Consider the following 21,661-nt stretch of genomic DNA (forward strand, 5'->3'; position numbering starts at 1 on the left):
CATCACTTCGGTGCTGAAGTAAGGAAATGTTCCTGCCCATGGGTGGCTGTTGGCGCAGCCTCCTCCCTTAGCTCCGCATTTAACTTCTGCCAGCACCTCCTGCTATATTGAATTAATGTTTACAAGCCACCCTCTCCCACTGTCCAGAATGTCCTCAGCTCCGTTCCATGGCTACTCTGCAAGGAATGACAGCCCTCCCCAAGAACTGTGTATAAAATTTTGGAAAATAATATGTATACACATTTTGGGGAGAGTGGGCCCAGGTTCTCAGAGGGGTCTGTAACCCTAAAGAGGTTAAAAAGCTCAGGCCTGGGCCTGTTCCTTGTCCCTCTCTGAATTTTTAAATTTCAGCCCAGTTCCTGGGACATCAAAATCCCCGGGGGAGCTTGTGCCAACGCAGATACCCAAGTCCTACCCGTGGAGTTTCTGATTCAGTTTAGTTTTGTATCTGCTTTTCGGGTGCCACTGCTTGTTACCGGGACCCCACTTTGAGAACCAGACTTGTAGACTTTTGTAAACTGAAAGTACCATGGTCCTCTCCGTGTCTGATTTCACAATAACCTAAGAAGCAAATGTTCATAAATGAGGACATTTAACTTCCAAATTGGGGACGAAAGCTAAAGAGGTTGTATACATAGATTGATTTACGTTTTTCCCTTGCCCTGTACAAGTTCAGAATGTCACAGGCTCAGGAGCTGACCAAAACCCCCGTCGTGCTTAGCAAAACACAGCATCTTTAGCTAAAGTCCAAACCGGTGTATTCTCAGGTTTTCAAAACATGGTGATTCTGATGGCCCTGGATTAGCTCCATCTATGACCATGGGTTGATTTGGGTAATTCTGGGCTCAGGATCTTGCTTTTGACCATAGAAAATCAAGAACTTGGCTCTTGTACCTGTGTCACCCTGGGAAGGATTAAACTTCATTGTGTTGATGGCTTTAAAAACCGAGGCCGTAAGCCAGATCTACCCTAAGCCTCTTTCTACTAAACAGGAAATGGGGTACTGGCGGTCTGGTAATTAGCTAATTTCATTTTGCTGTTAGTCATTCCTGTCACCAGTGATGCTATAAGCCAGTCAGTTCCCTACCCTAGTGGGCTGTTCTCCACTCATGTGACCACTTGGAAAAGCTCAGTGATGCTGAAGAACAGTGAACAGCTGTAACCAGTGAATCATCCTTTCAAAGAAGAGTAGAAAATGGGCAGTTAGGCCCTTAACCCCCAGTTGAGTAGACGCAGAGGTATGACTTCCCACAGGCCTGCTGTCCTTTGTTTGTAGCTGCTGCTTCAGTCTTTATCTTCCCCCTTGTGTTACCTCCACTTCTGCGGCTCCTGCCTGTCTTAGCCCTGGGTGTTGGCCCCTTTGGTCTCTTCCTCCCCCACCTCCACCTTGTCTCTTTTCCTGTTCCCTCACCGGTCTCCATTCTTACCCTTTCTCCTCCTGAGGCCACGTGAGGCATGGTGTGGATGACTTGTTATTTGTATTTGAAACAAGAGCTTTTGTCTTGTTCTTAGGTAACAAGTGAGTCACTCCCAGTTGACCCCTTTGCCTTGGGGTCAGTGGTTCTGTCCTGGAAAGTGCTCCTTGCAGCTGCTGAAGACGGCTGCCCCTTCAGGGCTCAGTGAGTGATCTAAGGGTCTGTCCATGTGTCAGATCTTCACAGTCCTTGAGACCAAGCAAGACATGACATTCTTCCTTGAAGATTTCCCTGATACTGAAATCAACCTTGTGGGCTTTCCTGTTTACAGGCATCATCATTCCTTAACAGAACGTTGGCTTAGAAACCCTCCCCACGTTTATTCTGCTTGAGCGCTGGTGCACACAGACCGGTTAAAGGATGGCCTGGAGAAGGAGTTCTGTGTGATAGAGGCCATGTTCTGACCCAGTCTCTAGGTTACCTGGGACACTTCCGGCTACTCGCTCAACTTGTCATCTCCCTCAGTAACATGGAATGACGTTTCCATGCCTCTACCTTATACTGGCTCTAAGTGATGCTAAAAGATAAACTGAGGCGTATTAAGCATTGGTAGAGTTTGAACAAAAATCATTTCGAGTCAGGTGACACCAAACCGGAAGTTGTTAGGAACAGTTAGGAGCTTGGAGAGACTTACAGAGAGAAAGAGCAGAAGCAGAGGGAGGAATAATTTTGTAACCTTGAGGCATTCCCCAGTTGGATTTTGGTTGGCTTACAGAGGCCACCAGGGCAGTCAAGCCTCCTCAGCGACGTGGCCTCCTTGTTTAATTAATTTTCCAGTGGATGAAGTGTGATCATCTGTGTGAAGCCTTCCAGGTTACACAGAGGCGCCCAAAGCAAGGTAATCCTGACAGCCACAACCTTACATTGAGTCATTAGCTACTTCCAAGATACAGTCAGGGGAAAACAGTAATCCATGCAGTTAAGGAAAGCATATCATAAACAGGCAAAACTGACCTGTGAATATTTTTAGTTTTCACTTACTAAATCTTTTAAACAATCTAGGTTTAGTCAAATGGTGAGAGAGAATCATTAAATACATTTAAGAACGTGTACACGTTGGGGTGCCCAGGTAGCTCAGTGGGTTAAAGCCTCTGCCTTCAGCTCAGGTCATGATCTCAGGGTCCTGGGATCGAGCCTCTCATCGGGCTCTCTGCTCTGCCGGGAGCCTGCTTCCCCCTCTCTGCCTGCCTCTGCCTCTGCCTACTCGTGATCTTTGTCTGTCAAATAAACAAACAAAAATCTTAAAAAAAAAACAAAAAAAACCCAAAAAAACCCGTGTACACATACTGTGTGTATCAGCCCAGAGACAGGAAACGTATCAGTTAATTGGAAATAGAAAATTAATATAAAGAATTATTAAATTGGTAAAAGGCGATTAATTACTAAGGGGTGAAGGAAACGACAGCATAAATCAGCAAAAGGTGTTTCTTGGGCGGAATCTGGCTGTTGCCTGTTTCTGTAAAGGTTTAACACCACTCTGCCCATTTGTTTATTTATTGTCCGTGGCTGCCTTTGTGCTCAGAGTTTAGTAAACAGTAAGCTGGTGGAGCCTGAGATATTTACTCTCAGCTCTTTGCAGGAAAAAGTTTGCCAAGCCCTGCTCTAAGAATACAAGAATAGTCTACCTAGAGAGCTGTGCTGTAGGAGCAAGGCAAAAACTCCCAAACATCATTGGCTGGAAAAGACCCTTTCTCAGGAGGTGTCTTCAGCACCCTCTCTGACAAAGGCTGACATTGTAGTACTGTTTTCTGACAAGTAGACTGACCTTGCCTTGTGGCCTGAAGGGCTGCACTGGTGGCTCTTGTTGGAAGGTATAGGAAGGGAACACACCCAGGGGTAGCTTTGGAGGCGCCCAGGGCTGGTGTAGACGACCAGGTCACCCCCTTGGAGCTTACCTAGTCACCGTCATGTGCTGGACAGCTTATGGAACGGAGGAGAATGCAATGTCTATCTCATCCTGCTGGATCTCTCTCTCTGACTTCTCTCTAATATAAGTGTATCTGTCGCTACCCAGAACTCTGTCATTGTGTAAAGCTATGAGCATCTTTGGGTTTTCTTAGGCATATAGTCCTGGTTCCCAGAGACAGTGTTGCTAATCATGACATCGATCCATTCTGCCAACAAACACTTAAGGACTGATTACTGCATACAGTGTAACAAACTAAAATAAAGGAGCACATTATTTAAGTCAAATTAAAATATTTTGGAGAGTATTTTTATTGGTTTCTGTGGCAATTCTTTCTTTAAAAACACTTTGTGTCAGTCTCTCTCTCTTTTGAACATCTTTTGAATGTAGAAACAGTTCAACATTATGAATATGTTGTAGGAAGAAATTACACTCCTATAAGGATAGCTTTAATTTTTTGTGTGTATTTTTATTTCTGTCTGTAAATGTATATTTTGCTAAATTATAACAGTGCCCTTGTTTGGTCATTGCATTTCTTTTCTTAGCATGTCCAGACATCTTTGTAGATGTTTGTAGAGTCTACTTTTAAATCAGGTAATTGAAGTTAAAATAGGCATTTGTATGTATGTTAGGGGAAGTAAGCCGACAACCGCTTTAAACAACTCCAGAATCTCTGTGGTTAACACAGTAGGTGCTTTTGCTCCTGCTCACGGATATTTCGGCACCTGTTTTCAGGAGGCAGCCTTCTGTTCGGTGGTTCAGGGTCCAGATTCCTTCTCTCTTGGGGCTTTATCCTCTCCTCAGGCCTCCTGAGTCCTGTACATGATGCTGGCAGAGGGGAGAAGGGAGGGAGGCTATCTCAGTCACTTAGGGCAGCTGGCACAGAATATGGGGGGGGGGGTTGCTTAAACAACATATTTATTTCTCACAGTTCTAGAGGCTGGGAGGTCAAGATCAAGGCACCAGCCCACTTGGGGTCTGGAGAGAGCCCACTTCCTGGTTCATAGATGGCTTTCTCCTCACTGTGTCCTCACACAGCAGAAGGGAGTTCCCAGGGGTCTGTTTTATAAGATTACTATCAATTCATAAAGCCTCTACCTTCATGACTTAATTGCCTCCCAAAGCCCCCACTTACTAAAACCATCACACTAGGGATTAGGTTTCAACATGTGAATTTTGGAAGGAATACATCATTCAGTCTCTGGCAGAGAGTTTTACATTCCAGGCTTGGCAGTGGCCATACTCCTTCCCCTCACCTGCCATTGGCCTCAAGACACAGGGCCACGCCTAACCCCGGGGAGGCTGGGAGAGGTGGTCCCGCTGTACCTAGAAGGAGAAGTGAGGTTTGGGGAACACGTAGCAGCCTCAGCCACAATTCCCAATGTGATGCCACGTACCGGATGTCTTTAATGTTTCATTTGTATTGTCATTTGAATAGACATAAAATGTTTAGATTGTGTAACAGATGATTTTTATTAATAGTTTCAAAAATAATCTTGTAGGAACTATTGATATTATGGACTTAGCTACCTCTGAGAACGTGTGTGTGTGTGTGTGTGTGTGTGTGCATGCATGTGCACACTCACATGCATGTGTGTCCGTTTTATTACTTGGCATACTGCGATATAGCTGAATAGGTATCTTTCTCCTTGACCTAGCCCACGTAGTGCCTCCCGTGTGGGTAGTGATCAGTAAACACCATGGCAATGCCTGGCAAAAGATAGAAGAGATTTTTACTGAGAAGACTAACTTTGGAAATAGTCAAACAAAGCATATTCTCTCATTTCTTTCCCTGCTTGCTTGTTGCCTCTTACTTCTGCTCAGTGCATGGTAGGAATGGTCATTCCTACCTGCTGAGGTTCACACACAAGCCCTGGTTTAGGTGATACCATCCTCTCACCCCTCATAGCTCACATTTTTGTGTGTTTCAGTATTATATAATAAGTATGTAGACATTTCAGGAGACAGGGAGATATTTTGATACTCTGAGAAGAGTTCTGGGGAGTCTTATATGAAATAGTGAGCCCTGTAGATGCTTTAATCCTGGGCCAAGAAGGCTGCCTCTCTTGGCATCCAGCCCTCACTACTAGCCCACAGTTGGACCTCTACACAGGGCAGTTCTGGAAGAACCCGAGGCTTGGATGGGGACTGACCTAGCCAGGGGTGACCCAGGACATGAATGGACGTTCTACCATACTTCATAGCTTTCTTTGTGCTTATGTAACTAAAAAAGAATTGTAGACAGAGTACAGGAAGCATCTTCTGTTCCTTTGAAAATAACTTTTCTGTCTTGTTTCTGATTCTCCTTGTAGCAAAATTGACATAATGTCACTGAAGAAAAGTTGGAAAATGCAGAAATAGTACAAAGTTCTTTAATCATTTATCTTTAAGAATGTTTCAGTTACTTTTTTTTTTTTTACCTTTTAGGCGAAGCCAAAGCTGATTGAACCACTGGACTATGAAAATGTCATCGTCCAGAAGAAGACACAGATCCTGAATGATTGTTTAAGGGAGATGCTGCTCTTCCCTTATGATGACTTTCAGGTAGTTAACTTTTAAATAGAGCCATGTGGTTGGTCTTTTACATATAATTGTTTTTAGTCTAATGATTTATTGTTTGATTATTTAATTTTAGGATTTTTAAAAGATGAAGATGTTATTTAAGAGAGAGAAGTTATATCGTTATGTTTTCCATGCATTCCTTTATGGGTTGATTTTTTTTTTATGGGTTGATTTTTAAAAATGGTATTATTTTTGCATATAAATACATACAGATATGAATACGTGTTATATATGTTTATATATGCATATAGGCAAACGCATGCCTATGCATGCATACACACATACATGTATTACACATAGGACATAGGTATGTTTTGTGTGTGGTATACTTTTAATAAAAGTGCTATACTCTGGGCAGATTTAATGGACACAGGCACCTCCTATGTCTTATGAGCTTTGTTTGAAGAGAGATTTATGGTTTCTGCCCGTGCCTTGGTGCTAAGGAGAGCATTTTCTGGGGAGCACTGTGTGTCCTTTCAGGGTCGCATCTTGGGAAGCCTCCATGAGAGAACCCCTGAACTGTGTGCGGGCTCCCAGGGAAGGGCTTGGGGTAACCAGGAATGTTCTGACGTCTGCCTCTCTGGTGAGCGACACGTGCTGTTCCTTGGCTCTCGGGGGCTGCCAGCAGACGGCCCGGCCTGCCTCCTGCTGGGAGCTGCTCCCTAGATTGTTGCTTCAGGTCTCAGGTTGCGAGAGCCCTGTGGCCGAGCCACCCACAAGAGCTGTGAGGCCAGTGAGGAGTGAGAGGAGGACCCCAGTGTTGTTAGAGGCCTGTCCGCCTGCGGTCACTGCGGGCTGTGCAGGTTCGGGTTACTGCCCTTGCTCTCTGGGACCTGCCTCATCGTGTGCTCCTTTTCTGCCTCGAAGCTTCTTTACCTGGTGCTATTATCATCCAATGCCCTGTTTTCTGTGAATTGAGCTGCCTTTTTTTTTTTTTTAAAGCTTCATTCTTTGTGGGTTAATTTGAAAAGTGCTATGGGAGCACCAGGGTGGTGCAGTTGGTTGAGCCTCCCAACTGTTGATCTAGCTCAGGTCCTGATCTCAGGGTCATGAGTTCAAGCCCTGGTTTGGGCTCCACACTGGGTGTGGAACCTACTTAAAAATAAAAATGAAAGTGAATAAAAAGTAAAATAAAAAGGACTACCTACTTGTAAAACAAAACAGAATATACGCTGTTTAAATACTTGATGTGAACAGCCTCCCCCCACCACTTTCTTTTAATCCCACTGCCTTAAACATAACGTACCACATACAGTTCTGTGCCTACTGCATTGTCTTTAGAAACTTCCATGTTATAACCACTGTTAAACTATATTCTTTGAAGTTTTTTTTTCCCTCCCAAATTTCTACCAGTTTACAACAAAGCTGGGAATTCTTACAAATGTTCACTTTTTAAAAACTTGTTAGAGGTACATGTGAAGAAAATGATTATTCTTTAATTCCTTCCTGAAAAATAAGGAATGCTATGGAAGTGGCATTGGCCCCGAGTGTGATTCTGCTGCCCAAGTACCTTCCACTGATAAGTGCTTTCAGATCATGCCTCAAAATACGATGCTTTGAAAAATCATTGCATAATAGACTACTCACCTAAAACATAAGTGGAAGCCTCAGAATGATTTCTTTTGCCTGTGATTTTAGCAATAAGTTTATCAGCATGAGAAGTTAAATCAGATGATTACAAATTAGGCTTCACGTTGACACACGTTTCCTGTAGTGTGCTCCGAGGAAACTAAAGGTTATCTCAAGTTTCTCTGAGCATGAAGTGTATGTATTCTTCTTGGTATGAGTAATAAAGTTATCCCAGTGTTTGCAACCTAGAATGCAAAGTTGTGTTTGCAGCCCGAGATAAATTTACTCAAGATGCAAACAAACCAAAGAAACAAGATACAGTTAATTTAGTATCATCTTTTACCCCAGGGACAAGGAACCTGAGTGTTTAAGCAGTTGTAGAACCAGATGATTGAAACTCTGAGAAAAACTCCTTTGTCCCTTTTGCTTGTAATGATTTCTGTGGAGATACCAGGCATAAATTTTCTAGGAAAGGCAAAGAACTCACTGACATTTTGCTGGCCAAGATTGAATAAGGAAGTTATTTTCTGTTTTCGGGAAGTTTTTCTGAAAGATTAAAAGGAGCTTGAATTTCAGCTTTGATCCCCATCACAGCAATTATGATGGGCTCCATTTAAATTTGGAGGCTGTTAGTATTTTCCTGGAGATTCCTATATTCTAGGTAAGGCCATTTACGCTGTGCTTTCTTGTTAGATTGTCTTGGTGATTTTAATAACTGTCTACTTAGCTGAATGAGCAAAATGTCTTAGAAGTGTCACAGATTCCCTCTGTCCCTCTATTTTTAGGCAGAATAGAATTCCTTCTATTATTAGAGGCAGAGGGAAGAATTAGATCAGGGAAAAGTATTTCATGTGGAAAAAAACCAGCAAGATGGTTAGGAAGTGGGTCAAATTGTGAGCAAAATGCATGCTGGGGGTTAATTTGCAAGATCATGCTTACTAGTTAAACGGTATTAGTTAACTGTTAAAATAATAGAACTTTGTGCAAAGCTCTGTCAAATGTATTTGCAGTGATAATTGACTAAAATATAAGTATGGATAGTGATGAAACAATTGTACAGTTTTAGAGCAGGACATACGTTAATCTTGGTCAGGGTTTTATTTTTTCTTTTCCTTAAGATTTATTCATTTATTTTAGGGGGATGAGAGTCTGAAGCAGACTCCTGCAAGTGTGGTGCCTGATGCCTGGTTCGATCTCACAACCCTGAGATCACAACCAGCCCAAACCAAGAGCTGGATGCTTAACCGACTACGCCATCGTGGCGCCCTGATAGCTTTCAAGGACACACCTGTGTTCTCTGGACATGAGTCTTATGTACAATTTTTTTTTTTTTTTTTTTGGTCAAATGTGTTCGCTGAGGGGTGGGAGAAGAGTGTTTAAAAGAAATAGATGGGCACCTGGGTGGCTCAGTCGGTTAAGCGTCTGCTTTTGGCTCAGATCACGGTCCTGGGGTCCTGGGATGGGGTTTTGCATCAGCTGGGAGCCTGCTTCTCCCTCTGTCTGCTGCTCCCCCTGCTTGAGTGCACGCTCCCGTGTCACATAAATAAATAAAATAGAAAAAAAAATAAACAGACAAAATAACCTGAGAGACATGGAGTCACTGTGGATTTTAAGAAGGCAAAAGGACAGTTCTCAGCCCTCAGAATATTTATGAAGTTGAATTTTATCTGCCCCGGGTCGAGAGCCAGGGTTGTGAGGCTCATGCATCCCTCACTGGCTGACTGCACTCCTTTTTCAGAATCAGCCTCATGCTTTGGGGTCTGTTCTCTTCTGTCTCTGTGTTGGCTTCATGGTTCTTCTTGTTGGCGATACCTTCTTTTCTCTTCCATCCTTCTAGAATCTTCTCACCCTTCTGAGGCCACTTCACATCCCATGCCCTCTAAAGATGTTCAAGTCCACAGTGATTTTTTTTCCCCATTCTCTTCATCCCTTTAATACTTACTGTTCATACTGTATGTATTTACATCTTAGTACATTGTCTTGGGATTTTCCCTAACGGCTTCTTACACCTTTTGTGGTCCCGGGTCACCACCTGCGCTGTGGCCAGGATGAAGGCCCAGGCCTTGTGTGTGTGTGAATCTCTGTCCTCACACCCACCTAATGTCTTTACTGTTAGAGGGCGCCTGGGTGGCTCAGTGGGTTAAAGCCTCTGCCTTCGGCTCAGGTCATGATCCCGGGGTCCTGGGATCGAGCCCCGCATCGGGCTCTCTGCTCAGCAGGGAGCCTGCTTCCTCCTCTCTCTCTCTCTGCCTGCCTCTCTGCCTACTTGGAATCTCTGCCTGTCAAATAAATAAAATCTTTAAAAAAAAAAAAAAAGAAACGATGCTGGTGGCAGTTTATGGATACCATGTATATATCACAAAAACTAATGTTTGGTGTGTGATATAAACTAACAAGGATAGAATTTATATGGAAGAACAGAAAAGAGCGTATCATGATTCACTCCCAGAGATGTCCCTAAAGGAATCGAAAGCAGAGACTTAGAGACACGTGTGCCCCCATATTCATGGCAGTGTTAGTCACAACAGCCAAAAGATGGAAGCAACCCCAGTATGCACCAGTGGATGAATGGGTAAACCAGGTGTAGTCTCCAAATATAATGGGATGTTTTTCAGCCTTCAAAGGGAAGGAAATTCTGCCACGGACCACAACGTGGGTGAGCCTTGAGCATATTATGCTAAGTGAAATGCGACAATCAGAAAGGACAAATTTTGTATGATTCCACTTACAAGAGGTACTTAGAATAGTCACATTCATAGAGACAGGATGGGGCGTTACTGTTTGATAGGTACAGAGTTTCGGTTTTGCAGGATGATAAGAGTTCTGTGGGTAGATGGTCGTGATGGCTGCAGCACAGTGAGAGTGTTCTTAAGGCTCCCAATCTGTACACTTAAAAATGGTTTAAATGGTATGTTACGGAGATTTTACCACAGTTGGGAAACAAACAAACAAACAAAAAAAACACATGGTTGCGGGATTTCTGTGCTCCATGGATGTGAAATTGCTGTATCCTTAAAGTTGTTCCAAGTCAGGGTGAGGAGTAATTTCTCCAGTGTTCTTCCTGCACATTTCATGGTTTAGTATCAACATCATGTTCCCTAGTAAGTGAATTTAAAAGGAAAGACAGGAGTACCAAGGAAAGATGATTAGGAATGGGCAGTCCTAGAAATTTTCATTTTTGGCAGTGTTTAGATACAGGAGAATCCTAGAGTGTTCTCAGCATTGTATAGAAAAATGTGGTTAATCCATTTCCCTTTAAATAACATCCTGATTTTTATTTTTCCCCTGTTTCTTTTCCTCTTCTACTTAACATGAGACTGATAGTGATCTACAAACCAGTGACCTGAAAAGGAAGCCAGGCCCTGCTGCTTACAAAGGGCCTGGAAGTCCCTGATCTCATTTCCCATCTGTCCTTTTGAAAAGAAAAAATTCTTTCCACACTGTTTTGTCCTCACTTTTTATTATATGCTGCCAAAAAAATAACCTCAGTACTTTGTTTTGAGCTTTTTATTGAAAAATGTTCTTTTGATAAATTCCTCGAAATTTTTATCAGAGGGAATTCAGTGGCCAACAGTATAACTTTCTGTGAACATTGTGGTTTCTGGGATATTAGTTCATGTCTAGGATTGAACCTACCTGAATAAAATCTGGATAAATAATATTTCAAAATTGAAATTGGCCAGACCTTCAGGACATGAGAATTTTAATTCTAGTTTAAACTAAGTAATGACTTTTACAGAAAACAGGGATAGATCATATTTTTATGATTGAATATGTCTTAAAAGCTTATATTTTGGATGTAACTGATCAGTTGAATTGAAAAGTGTATTTGTTTAGCTTGTAATTGATAGTTTTAATCCTTGTGCAATGGGGTGCAGCCTTGTGTGATGCTTAGAACAGGAGACCCGGTTCTTGCTTTCAAGTTGCTCAAAATTTAGAAGAGATAATGACCTAAGGTTTCTAATAAGAAGGAGAATGTGACTATTAGCATGAGAGAGATTGAGTCCTATGGGAGTTTATACTATTAAGTTGGAGATAGTGGGACATCCAGGTGCTGAGAATTTTTGAAATGGTTGGAAATGCAGAAGTTCAGTCTGAGAGAGGGGCAGAGGTTATTGAACTGGGCTCACCCATAGCAATGTGAGCCCGTGGCCCGGAGGCCAAGAGCATGGGGGTACCTCCATGGGGACTGGATCTTGGGTGTGCCTTCACTGAGGAAGGAGGGAGGTAGGAAACAAAGACAGAAAGCTGGGAAAGAACCAGGAAACTGCAGGGTCCTGGAAGACAGTGAGAGGACTTTGAAGACGATAGGCAGAAAGGGCAGACAGTCTCGAACTCCTCCTGATGGGGTGGGGGAGTTGATACTGAGGATGTCTTGACCAGTGAAGATAGTTTCTGGCCAGGGCTGCAGTGAGCAGGTGGGTACAGCGGTTAGTGTTACGCGGTAGCAGAGAGAAGGCATCATCGTGGCTCAGAGTAAGAATAAGAGGCTTTAACAGGATTGGGAAAACGAGAGAATGAGCTAAGAAGGGAAATCCAGGAATGGGGAAGACATGAAAGATACCAGTGTTATAATAGGGATGTGGTTTGAAACAGGGCTCTTCTCGGGGGCACCTGGGTGGCTCAGTTAAGCATCTGATTCTTGGTTTCAGCTCACGTCAGGATCCCAGGGTCGTGAGATGGAGCCCTGCATCAGGCTCCATGCTCAGTGGGAGGTCTGCTGGAGAGTCTTTTCCTCTCCCTCCTCCTCTGCATCCCCCTCCCCAGGCTCCCTCTCATAAATTAATAACTAATTTTTTAAAAGTAGATTTTATTCATTTATTGGATAGAACAAGAGAGCACAAGCAGGGGGAGCAGCAGAGGGAGAGGGAGAAACAGGCTCCCTGTTGAGCAGGAGCCTGATGGAGGGCTTGATCCCACGACCCTGGATCATGGCCTGAGCTGAAGGCAGACGCTTAACCCACTGAGCCACGCAGGTGCCCCATAAATAAGATTTAAAAAAAGAAATGAAAAAAGTAAAAGGGCTCTTTGGGGATCTTGGGGATGGAACTGACAGTCTTTGGGGAAAGAAGGAGGAGAGAGAGTTCCATCTCTGAACAGTGAGAGGATTGGCTATTGAGAAATTTAGAGTGGATTGGGCTGAGGGACTAGTGACTGGCTGCCTCAGGGGAGTGCAGCTCATTGGCGGGGGGGGGGGGTGTGTGAGAAGGGTTTGGAAACCTAGAGAATAGGATGAAGAGGGGGTGACAGTAAGAGTCATTGATTGATTAATTCCTCCACTGCTGTAACCGTGGCCCCAGCCCTCACCCTTTCGTGTCCTGCTGTGGTTAATGCAGGAGCCTCCTAGCAAGTCTTCTGGATACTATTCTGGACGCCTTTCAGTTTATTCTAACAGAGTAGCCAGGGTATGTTTAAAAATAAGTTTAAAAGGTAGGTCAGATGGTATCACCCCTGTGTTCAGAGCCCTTCGGTGAAGACCTTATCGTGACCTCCCTGTCTTCCTACTCTCAGCGGCAGCCACACCGGCCTCCGCAGGGCTCCTCCTTCCCTCTGGGCCATCTCCTGCCTTAGGGCCCTTTCTCAGGCTTTCCCCTGTGCCGGTGAATTCTTTACCCAGCTGTCTCCCACCTCCTGCAAGCCTTTTGCCAAATCTTACCTTCTTAGTGAGGTCCTTGCCCACTGCCGTGCTGCCCGACCTCCTCTGGCCTTCCTGGTCCCGTTTACGTTTCATTTTTCTCTCACCACATTGCTTATCCACTTCCAGCATACTTACCGGTTTAATCCTGAGCTCTGTGGGGGCAGTGGTCTTGGTCTTGGGCACTGATGTTTCCAAGCACCTGGAAACACATGGCGCAGGGCAGGAATTCAGTAATGCTTGCTGAGTGGGATGAATGAGTGAGAGGGAGAGAGAGAATGAGAAAGTATGAATCACCAACCAAGAGTGGGCCCTTCCACCTAACATTTTGGTGAAAACAGCCTTTTTGGGAATGTCGGTATTGGAGAACTGAGAAGAGAAAACAGGGGATGGGGGTTGTAGTGGCAAGATGGTGTGTGGGGGTGGGGAGTAGCGGCAGGGCCCCAGACTGAGGCGCTTGAGGTCCTGAAATGGCCTGCCACAGACTGTGGAGGCCCTGGAGGTGGATGTTGGGCTGAGGACCTGGTGGGTGAAAGAGCGGAAATGCTTGGTGTGAACATAAAGTTGGAGGGATATAAAGTAGCCCTTGGAGAAGGGGCGTTTTCATGTTTGCATCACACAGGGGGACATTTGCTAGGCAGCATGGATCACGGGGAAGGGTAGGGAAGGGAAGTAGCCTTTTTTCACTGAGGCAGATCTGTATTATTACACGATTTTTATAAGGAATACTGCACAGTGGGACATCTGGGTCACTCAGTCGGTTAAGTGTCTGCTTTTCGTTCAGGTCATGATCATGGGGTCCTGGGATCACGCCCCATGTTGGGCTTCCTGCTCAGTGGGGAGTCTGCTTCTCCCTCTCCCTCTGCCCCTGCCCCCCCGCACCTTGGACTTGCTCTGTCTCTCAAATAGATAAATAAAATCTTAAAAAAGAAAGAAATACTGCACGCTGCTGAGGAAAACTTATGATCAAGTAGGGAGTTGAGATTAACTACATAAATAACTAGATGAAATAGTACACACACACACACACACACACTATCACCTGCACCGATGGATCTAAGATTTGATTCTCTTATGTCAAGTAAAAGATACTGGATAAATCTCATAGTCCAGCACTGTATGCATGTGCTCCCCGCCTCAGGCCACACTCCCTCCCTTCCTCCCTCCCTTCCTCAGGTCTTTTTCTTTCCTTTTTAAGAAAAAATAGTGTTTAGTTCACATTTTAAATAGGTCAGAGAGAATGGTAAATGTCCCACAGTTGGTAAAAAGGTATAAGCACAGACCATCCTTGTAAGCACTGAGGGGTAGGAGGACAGTTTTTTGTATGCGATTAATGTATTTGTCTTAGGTTATTAAGTGTGAATAACAGACATGCATAGACGAAGTTCTAAGCAAAGGTAATATCTTAAGACCATGTAAGCACATGGAGACTTATTTATACTGTATCTCTATATTCATTGACTATCCAATCAGTCTTTATAATTGTTCATAACTATAAAACTGTCTCAAGGTGGCAGACCAGGGGAGTAGAAGAAAGGAGACACCGTAGGATTGCATGCAAAAACAAGAACACAGAGTCCTTAAAGAGAAAATCTAGGTTTTGGCCTCAGAATCACCAGATGTCATTGAACGTATTAGTAAGTTCAAAGTCTCTGTGGTTGCGGCAACCTGAAAGGGTCCTGCTGTATCCACTGCTCTGCCTCTTCCTGCCAGGGTCACCTGGCAGAGTGTGTCCTGCTCGGAGTGTCTCACTGCGACCCAAGTGTGTGTGCTGTGTGTGTGTGAGATCCAGAGAGGACAGAGGAAGGAGATTCAGTGAAGTTCCCTGACACCAGAGGTCCTCAAGTCAGGACTTCCCCATCTGCTTAGTGTTTTGTCAGCGGAGCAGAGTCTCAGCTCTGCCGTGTTTAAAATAAGACTTTGGATGGCCTCCCAGGAACTGATATGCTGAGGCCGATGGTCTGGGAAGACCAGTGTGGTGGTGGTGATGCCGGCAAACGCATGGAGGGATTTGAGGGCAGCCGCCCTTGGTGTGTGACTGAAACTGCTCCTGAGTGATGAGGAGAACCTGGGGGAGTGAGCCTTCCTGGGAGGAAAGCTCAGCAGGATGTTGGAATATGTAAATAATGGCCCTGGTCTAACACGGAGCGTATTCACCATGCTAGGTGTTCACGCAAAGGTATGGTCTTTTCGGCAACTGAAATTACATTCTAGAGAAAGACATGTGGAGCCACATGCAGATGAGTAGAAAACAAAAGAAACTGTACTTGCTTTTATCTTCCTCAAGGTTTTGTTACCAGATGGAACATAAATCAATCAGAGGGAAGATAGGCGCTCTAGACCCAAGATTTAGTCACGTGGCGGGAAGTTTAGGCCCCGGTCTCTCTGTTACTAATCTGGGTGTTGGGGTAAGTGAGAAGCCTTCTTAAAACTCACTTTTCTTAATATATAGTTCAGAGAGAACATTTGCCCTAAAATTTGGGTTCTCCTAGATGTGTAAGGAACCAAAGCCACACTCCATGCAGGAAAGCTCTTTGTAGCCCTAGCTGATGTCCCTCAGTTGGCAGGGAGGGAGCTGAGGGCCTAGGAAGCAGCCTCTTTCCTCTTGAGGGAACATCTGTTCATTTCTGAAGATTTGCAAAGTCGTGTGATGTGGAGCAACTTGTGGGGAAGCTGGACCTGCCACTTGTCCCCCAAATGACCAAAGGCTACTCCTCGTTTTCTGGATCCCCCCCCCATGCTGTTTTCTCTTGTGAAGTGGTATTTAAGAGTGACTAAAACCAAGCTTCGTTGTAACACCAAACCCAACATAAACCAAACAAAATCTCTAAAAACTGAACTTAATCGATGAGTCTGGTTATGAACGGTTGTGAACATGAACTTATTTATAGTTTACTGCATTTGGAAAGCTATGTAATGTATGATTTGGGGTGTCAGCAGAATGAAATCGTTATGACTCTCAAAGGTCTATTGACACCTATAAATGCATGTGACATTTTAGGAAGCAGGACATGATGTGGTGACAGAGGCTACCTGAAGGCTCACCAGTTCTGAGACACTGTCTCATCTGGAACCCTGAGTCATATTACAGTCGAGTGAAAGAATCCACATTTTAAAATCTCAACCGCCCATTCATTCAACAAACATTTATGTTGTGCCGCATGTTCTGCTGGGTGTAGGAAAAGCAAAGACGAGCAGGAGAGTCGGCGGGTCTCGAGGCTGGTTGGGGACGTGGGTGGTGGGAGCGGCCCGGCAGTCAGGTGGATGGCCTGGTGCATGAGGGAGTCACAAGTCCCCGTGTGCTGGGGGGCTGAAGACGGCCAAGGGAGTCCAGGAAAGTCATTAGCGCTGCTTAGCCAAGGTCTTTGGTTGTGCTGAGGAGCTTGGACTGTGTTCTGGTGGAAATGAGGAGTCATGGAAAGGATTTCAGCTGAGGCCTGATGCTAGCAGATGAAACTTTTAGAGATGACTGGCAGAGAAGAGGTAAGAGGGACGAAAGAGGGGAGCTGGGCATACCGGCGTGGGTGCCACTCTGGGCCGCACGCAGGAACGTGGGGACGCCCAGCAAGGAAAGTCAGTGATGTCACACAGGGCGGCACTCTGAGCAAACAGAAGAGGATGGTGCGGGAGGGGAGCCTGGGAATGGAAGCCTGGGGGGGCTCCTAGGGGCTGAGGAAGAGGAGCTGTGCGGGACAGGTGGCTGCCAGCATGGCTTCAACAGGTTCCTTGAGAGTTATTTTTTGTAAGACCCCTCCAGAAACCTAAACGGGATTCCTTCTCTAGACCCATATCCTGTCCCATGCCTTGTCCATTTTTGTAATTATTAGTGAATTTGACATGGAGAGCTCTCAGGACACTGAGAATGGGACCTTCTGACGTTAATAGAACCCTGTGGGTCATGTCGCCAAGACATGATCTCCGCAAGGAGATGTGGGAAACAGCCAGTTTCCAGCCTGGCTTGGGACTGAATCCTCCCAAAGCAAGTCAGCTGTTCTGGAATGAATGCCACTGCCAGACGTTTGGAAAGGTTCCACTACGCTGTACTCGAGAAGTCACAGTCGAGTCCCCAGAGTTTCTTGTAGTAATGTTTCGGGCACAGACAAAGGCAACCAAGGCCAGGGTCCGGCACATGCTATAAGGGGACCTAACTCTACAGACACGTGAGGTTCCCTGCAGCTTGGCTCAGGCCTAGAGACAAAAGGAAGGAGGTGTTGAGAGCTGCCCAACAGGGAGTAGTTGAAAATCCAAGATAACTTTAGAACACTGGAGTGGACTCCGTCCATCTGGCCCAGCGGAGCACAATATAAATTCAGCCCAGGGTTTGCTTGCTTAGTAATGGAGGTGGGCCAGGCCGAGGGACGCCAGCCCCAAGAGCTGTCTTCCCTCAACCGCCTGGGCTTTGATTTCTGGCAGCATCTACTTCCCCCCGCTCACTGAATGCGGCCCCCCTTCTACCACACCCCAAGGTTGTCCTTCTCCTGGAAGATCAAAGTACTCTTTCTCTGCAAGTGCGCCGAGCCCTCAAAAGTCTGAAGGCAGTTCTACTACGTGAATTAAAACAAACACAAAAATGAACCCAAGTGCAGGATGCTCCATATGGAATTACAGACAGGGGTGGGGGTTGACTGCTAAGCAGAGGGTGTCCACACTTTTGCCTCAGGGTAGATGGGAGCTGATCCCTGCCCTGAGACCTGGTGGGCATCCCTGTCCAGCCGGCTGTGGGCATCTTGGGCCCTCTTCTCCGACCTCAGGCCGTCCGCAGCCCTCAGAGCCCATCTTAGAGGTCTGGTGGCACCGGGGACATTTCCCTCACTCTTCCACATTCTGCAGCCACGTGCCTAACTGAGCGGTTACCGCCTGCAGAAGACCTTCTTCACCTGTTGTAACTCAGTGTCGCAGCCGCTGCACGGTGGCCTCCCCTGTCTTCAGAGCTGCTCCGTGTAGAACGCCAGCCGAGCCGTCTCTTCCTCTTTCAAGGCCTGCACTCCCTTCTGGGCTGCCTGTGATGTTTGTTTTTCCGTCTTAGGGAGGACACTCCCAGCCCTGTGCTCCTTTGAACAGGAGAGATGGGGAGACCTTCTGTGGCGGCTGCGTTCAGCTGGCTCCCAGGCAGCCCACCCACCTCTCTGGGATCCTGTCTCTCCCTCATTGTTCATACGGCCCCCGGGGGAAGGGTGGGCCTTTTGTCTCAGTCTTTTAATTAAAATCTTATAAAATAGGGTATTTTAAACAGCAGTGGCTATGCATGCTTCCCTCCAGGAATTAAGAGGGTTGTTTTGTTACAGTTTTCATGCCCACTGTAAAGTGATTAATAAAAAGTCCCATACCGTATGGGTTGAGAGGGTTAGAACAGTAAAGAAACAATGACACGAAAGCACGTCTGTTACCACTCACTCTACATTTATTGAAGTCTACAAAGCGACTCTTCCCTCCCTCAAATCCAAAGATTCCTTTCCTAAAAAAACAAATGGGGTAATCAATCAAAGCAGACCTAGTATTCGTCTTCTTTTTTTTCGATGTCCTTTAGTCTCTCTCAAAGCACCTCATAGTACTCAGATAATAAGCCATTTGAGAGAGATAGACTTAGAATTCCATGTTCACAGAACTGTGGAATTTTTAAATTACACAGGAAGCCTGAAGATCCTTAGAAAACTCTCTGTTTTATAGATGTGGAAAGTTAAAGCTTTCCTTCAAGATCACACAGCTCATTAGAGGCCACGCTCACATGAGAACTCAGGTTTCCTGGCTCTGCGTTCAAACCCCTTTCCAATATCAGTCCTCAGATTCTTCCATAGGAAGTTGAATTAAATTATTCACCTCACATTTCTTGCGGTTTGAAACACGAGCTTCTTGGTTTCCCAGCTTCAGTGGGGTCAGGGTGGCGGGTTGGCCGGCGCTGATGGAGAGAAGTCAGAGCCAGATTGGGGTCAGGAATTCCAGTCGTAGAGAGAGATTCCAAGCTGAAGGTGAAGACCATCAGAGGAACAGCTGTGAGTGATGAAGAGGAGGGCCAGGAAATGCCAAGAAGCCCCGGGGCTGGCCCGTATGGGGGGACCTGCTCTATGGTATGTCTGTCTGTCCCTTCGGGTGACCCACAGCCCTGCCTCCCTGGGCCAACCGCCCTGGGCTATGGCTCAAGGTGCTGAAGTGACCCCTGTCTTTGGGGGGAATCATTTCAGCCAAGAGAGAAAAAAGTTTTTAAAATAAGAGAGCATCGATTTGAAATGTGTCCTTCCAGATTAGACTTGGAGATAGTTCTAAGTTCTGCTGTTTCTGTTCAGGTCTGAGGTGATCTGAACTCCTTCAACTCATTCCACTAAAAAAAAAAAAAAAAGTCTGAAGATTGACGTGGGCTCTCATGTGTCCTTGGATCATCTTCTGAGTCCTTTGGGCGAGGACTTCACCCCTTTCTCTTCCTGTAGCAGTTCTAAATTTTTCTTTTCAGGAACTCCTGACATTTTTTGGAATTCCTTGTAAGACTCCTGTCCATAGTTGGTAATTAAGGATCTCTTTGTGTCAAAGACTACCAGCGTTTAACCTAAATAACAGTAACTGACTGAAAATAATTTAGACTGTTGTAGTAGCTAGAAGAGGGCTTTTAATATTTTTTTAAAAGATTTTTATTTATTTATTCGAGAGCAAGAGAGACAAAGAGAACGAGGGGGTAAGGAGAGGAACGGAGGGAGAGGGACAAGCAGACTCTGCGCTGAGTGCAGAGCCCAATGTGGGGCTCAACCTCACAACCCCGAGATCATGACCTGAGCCAAAATCAAGACTCAGCCGACTGAGCCACCCAGGTGCCCCTAAGGCTTTTATTTTTAAGCTGTGCTTTGTGCTATGAGATTTCTATCCGCAGTGGTTGTCATGCTAGCTGCATTTATATTTAATTTGCAGATCTTATCACACTTCACAGTGTGAAATGTTTCTTCCCTCCCCCTTGCAAGTGCGGAAAGCTACTTAGAGACTCTGCTGCTAAGCTTTCTTAGTAGAATGGAAATAATTTATTTCCAAACACAGGAATGGGACAGACATTCTTTGAATGTCCATCTTGATGTTGATTTATATAAAGTGGATACAGACCCATTTTTTAGCAGGAATATGATTTTAACTGATAGAAAAGTAGAAAAGAATACCACAACCGTGAAAAAGAAAATTAAGCTCGCTTTTGAGGAGCGCTTTCGTGTTCATTGAGTATAAATCTCCAGGTATTGATTGGGGCTCTGTTACAAGCCAGATAAATAAAACTGCAGAAATTTAATGCGAATCGATTTGGCATACACAGTAGACTATCACCCAAATATGACTTTTAATAAACAAAATCTATGGAGAAATTAAAGTAGAGCATTCACTCATGCTGTAGTCTTCAAGGGAAGACTTCAGTTTTTATAATGGACCAGGGAACTCTTTGTAATAACCGAAAAGAAATTATATACAAGTAATGGATGATTATTGGTGGAGTCCTGTTTCTGTGTCCATTGGCTATTTCATTCATTCATTTTTGAAACATTTATTGGGTACTTAGCACAGAGATACAGATAGGGAGATATGTCTCCTGCTCTCAGAGGAATCCACAGTCCGATAGGAGAAAGTGGGATGTGTTTTGGATAATGGAGTCACAGAGTGACAAGCTGCTATCAGATGGGGCCTCATGGGCTGTGATTTATAAGTCACCAAGGTCTGGGATCAGATCTTAGCTTTGCAAGTCCAGAAACTGAGTTTGTTCGGTGTGACCAGAGTTATTTGGGCTCAGAGAACTGACTTGCAGTAGGCAATCCCACGAGAGAACAAACCAAATGCCATTTAATAATGGGCATTGAGAGCTAGAATTGATAAGCAGATCAGAATACGTTCATTGGCTGTGTCAGCTCTCTCTCATTAGGAAAGTCTAAGTGGGAATCACATTTTAAATGAGTGAATTGGTGAGGCTGGACTCAGCAGTGGGTGGGAAGACCTTGGGAACTGAGGACATCAAGTGAGGACTCCTCACTGGTGCCAAGACCAACGTTAATGGTGCCCCAGTGGCCCAGCCAGTAGATTCCAGCCTTTTCTTTTATTTTTTTTTAAAGATTTTGTTTATTTATTTGACAGAGAAAGAGATCACAAGTAGACAGAGAGGCAGGCAGACAGAGAGAGAGGGAAGCAGGCTCCCTGCTGAGCAGAGAGCCCAATGCCGGGGCTCGATCCCAGGACCCTAAGACCATGACCTGAGCCAAAGGCAGGGGCTTAACCCACTGAGCCACCCAGGTGCCCCAGCTTTTCCTTTTTTTTTTTTTTTTTTTAAAGATTTTATTTATTTATTTGACAGACAGAGATCACAAGTAGGCAGAGAGGCAGACAGAGAGAGAGGGAAGCAGGCTCCCTGCTGAGCAGAGAGCCCAATGCCGGGGCTCCATCCCAGGACCCTGAGATCATGACCTGAGCCGAAGACAGAGGCTTAACCCACTGAGCCACCCAGGCACCCCCCAGCCTTTCCTTTTAAATGAGGATAAAGGCACTGACAAAATTGCTCTGCTT

The 21,661-nt window shown here is 45.1% G+C and overlaps 1 protein-coding gene across 6 annotated transcripts in view; it reads left to right on the forward strand.

The window, feature by feature from the left end:
* Positions 1–21,661, forward strand: part of DOCK9 (dedicator of cytokinesis 9) — a 173,961-nt gene that overhangs the window by 16,344 nt on the left and 135,956 nt on the right. For all 6 annotated transcript variants that reach the window (XM_080799509.1, XM_080799511.1, XM_080799507.1 and 3 more), the window contains exon 2: positions 5,809–5,925. In XM_080799509.1, the coding sequence (XP_080655635.1) occupies positions 5,809–5,925 (117 nt within the window). The remainder of the gene's footprint in view (positions 1–5,808; positions 5,926–21,661) is intronic.

This window comes from Martes martes (genome assembly GCF_963455335.1).
Source record: "Martes martes genome assembly, chromosome: 3".
NCBI classification, from domain to species: Eukaryota; Metazoa; Chordata; class Mammalia; order Carnivora; family Mustelidae; genus Martes; species Martes martes.